At 47.0% G+C, this 3,402-nt stretch overlaps 1 protein-coding gene across 1 annotated transcript; it reads right to left on the minus strand.

The window, feature by feature from the left end:
- Window positions 1-1,350: 1,350 nt before the first annotated feature.
- On the minus strand, window positions 1,351-3,402 carry crp1 (C-reactive protein 1). Its single transcript, XM_056296919.1, has 3 exons — window positions 3,351-3,402; window positions 2,911-2,998; window positions 1,351-1,961 (listed from the first exon to the last, which is right to left on the minus strand). The coding sequence occupies exons 1-3, from the start codon at window positions 3,351-3,353 to the stop codon at window positions 1,351-1,353; spliced, it is 702 nt and encodes a 233-aa protein (XP_056152894.1). The 5' UTR covers window positions 3,354-3,402.

Consider the following 3,402-nt stretch of genomic DNA (forward strand, 5'->3'; position numbering starts at 1 on the left):
GTTGCTTCTAAAGGCGTGGAAGCAGTCTGGGGGTGTCAGGAAGATAAATACATCCGACATAAGACATCAGGGGTCTGCGAGTGTAGAGAAGTGAAACTGCAAGTGTTTTCCAACAGATAACATGCCAATACAATCCCTTTTACTGCCCAGAGAGAGATAAGTAATGCTTTATGCTGGGGCAAACGGCTGTAGACAGTATAACTCAAAGAAGTTCTGCTGTGAGGCTGTACAGTGTTGTTGGTTTCCGGTCCCATGTTTGGTCATTACTTTTATGGTATTTCAGTTTTTTATCATTTTCGGTTTCAAACATAAAACGTCAACACCGTTTGTTCATTACTAAGACAGGACAGTTATTTCTGAAGGTTAACTTGGCCGACACGATAACATTAGTAGTTTGTAAAGCACTTGTGTTATTTGTTTTTTCTCTCTTGTGTTGTTAAACTCTGTTGCACATTTTTTCCTACACATAGAAATAAAATCCTTAAAAAAAAAGACATTCAAAGACAACCTGGAATGAAACTCAACTTTTTTTCTTTAGATTGGTAGCCCATTTCCTCAGTCATATTACACCCCTGTTCAACAACTTAAGCCAAAAATAATCTCAAACATCGTGTCTTTTACTTACAACAAGGTCCAATCACTTTAAAGGGCCAGTCTGTAGTTTTCGGGCCATACATATTTGAGATTTATTCACATGCATAGTTGAAAACTTTGCGTTACCGTTGCAAAATAAAGGTTTTGTATCTTTCTTCACCAGTTGTAATTGGAAATATGGGCCTGTTTTACTCCAAAGTTTACAGACATTACTGATGTAAATAACTTTTTACAGCTTCAGAAAACGTTAAAATGAGTTGTTGTTTAATGTTAGTTCTGTTGTTAAGAGACCTGTCAGTTAATTTGGGACTGATGCCAGGTTCCAATCCTACGTTTTTAATTCTGGTAGTGGGCGACCCGTTTGTTTGCATTCGGATTACAGATTGTTCCTTTAAGTTCCTCTAAAACAGTGACGTTTCTGTGGTTGCGTCACAAGTCCGAGCAGGTGGGCGAGCAACATTCCAACCAATAAGATTATAAAAGGTTTCGCACCATCCAATCTAATCCCATCCTACGTTTTGGTCTAACTTGGTAATACGTCACATTACAGAAGCAAGATGGGCTCTGAATGCCATTCCATGTTGTCTTTAAATAATCTGGGGGGGGGGGCAAACACACGTTAGGTTGAGAGGGAACTTGGCTGACAGGAAGTTAAACAGGAATTAAGGTCGACCCAAACACTGACATCATCAGCGGCAGTCCAACACAAACCCGTACGACATGATCACCTCCATGTGCACAGGACCCCATGTAGAGTCAGTCGTCGTCCACCACCATCACATTCCCGTTCAGCTCGTACTCGATGCTGGCCCAGTCGAAGATGTTCCCCTTGGGCACCCTGTGGCCGTAGTGCCAGGCCTGAATCATGCTCCTGGACGCCACGTAGTCCCACATGTTGAGGTCGGTCAGCTCCCCTACGAAGCTCTGCGTGGCCTCCAGGTCGCCCAGGTGCTTGTCCGGGTCCTGCCCGATGAGGACGGTGCCTTTGGGGCGCACTGTGTGGCCAGGCTTATACACCTGGTAGGTGCTGCGCCTGCCGTCCGCCCAGAACGCTGCCAGGCCGGTCCGGGACTCCCAGGTGAGGCAGAGGCTGGTGCGGAAGGTGTTGATGGGCGGCAGCTGGAAGAAGACGCCGTCGCCGCTCAGGTAGAAGGCGATGCGTCCGTCCTTCTCGCGCCACACGTTGAGCTCGTCGTAGTCCGGCGTGCGGTAGGCGAACAGGATGATCTGGCGCTCGCCCTGGAGCTCGGTGGCCACGCGCATGCAGAGGGTGAACGCCCGCAGCTCCATTTCCTTCTGTGGGATCAGTGCCACGAAGCTGAAGTCCGTCTCAAACGGGAAGAAGAGGACCTTCCTGGCCAGACCCGCTGGATCAGCACCGGCATCGAAGCAAAACAAAGCAAGTTTGAACGCAACAGATCTGAGGAGACCACCGTTTTAAACCCAAGCCTGACCAGACATGGACAGAACATATCCACTGAAACCATATACAGAACATCGGTCTGCAATGGAAATTTGCATTGTCTCTTTTTTCTTTTTTTGGAATTTTTGCCCCTTTTCTCCCCAATTGTATCCAACCAATTACCCCACTCTTCTGAGCCGTCGTGGTCGCTGCTCCACCCCCTCTGCCGATCCAGGGAGGGCTGCAGACTACCACATGCCTCCTCTGATACATGAGGAGCTGCCAGCTGCTTCTTTTTACCTGACAGTGAGGAGTTTCACCAGGGGGGTGTAGCGTGTGGGAGGATCATGCTATCCCCCCCAGTCCCCCCCCCCCGAACAGGCGCTCCGACCAACCAGAGGAGGCGCTAGTGCAGCGACCAGGACACATATCCACATCCGGCTTCCCACCCGCAGACACGGCCAATCGTGTTTGTAGGGATGCCCGACCAAGCCGGAGGTAACACGGGGATTCGAACTGGGGATCCCCATGTTGGTAGGCAACGGAATAGACCGCTACGCCACTCGGATGCCCCAGGAAATTTGCATCGTAAGGCTGGGCGATATTGACAAACTCAAATATCACAGTATTTTTGTCTGAATACCTCCATGTTGATCGACCAGGGGATGACAACGTTTAAGTTATATTACCAGAACCACAATCGCACAACACACCGAGTCTCATATCTGTATTGTGCTGATATACTGCCCAGATATACAGTATGTGACATGTAACAGGATGTAGGCAGAGTTTTCATATGTTCAGCGTTTAAGCAGGTCCTAATGGATTTTGTTTAGATTATTCTCTCGAGATGGTTAGAGAAGTATCAGTCGAACTTGTGATGATTTATATTTCACATTCCCCTAAAATAATACCTTGGTTGCCTGAAGAGATGCCAAACAAGGCCCAGGACAAAGCAAGGACCCCATATAGAGAAGCAGCCCTCTTCTCTCTGCTGACACCCTACACACACACACACACACACAAAGAACATCGGTGATTACACATCTTGAGTTTGGTTGGGGAAAAGATATTGTCATTACGCTGTGAACTAAGGTACACATATAATGGAAGTTGACAACACAGGTTTGAAAACGAAGTGAGGATAAAATGAAGTCCCATCATCCCAGTAAGGACTTGTTCACTAGCGAGGAGACACACAAAAACAAACGAACCAACTCGTGGGGCAACACAGACTTAAAACAGTGCAAATGACCAAATAAAGTAACACAATTATACAGCCTAGTAGTGATACGAATGTTTTACAAGCTGTACTAATGAACAACACATCACATGCAAAAACAACATCTCTTACCATTCTGACGGTGGTTTGTTGTTTAATTCTCTCATGGCAGCGAGTCGGGTCA

Source organism: Lampris incognitus, chromosome 17 (assembly GCF_029633865.1).
Source record: "Lampris incognitus isolate fLamInc1 chromosome 17, fLamInc1.hap2, whole genome shotgun sequence".
Taxonomy (NCBI): domain Eukaryota; kingdom Metazoa; phylum Chordata; class Actinopteri; order Lampriformes; family Lampridae; genus Lampris; species Lampris incognitus.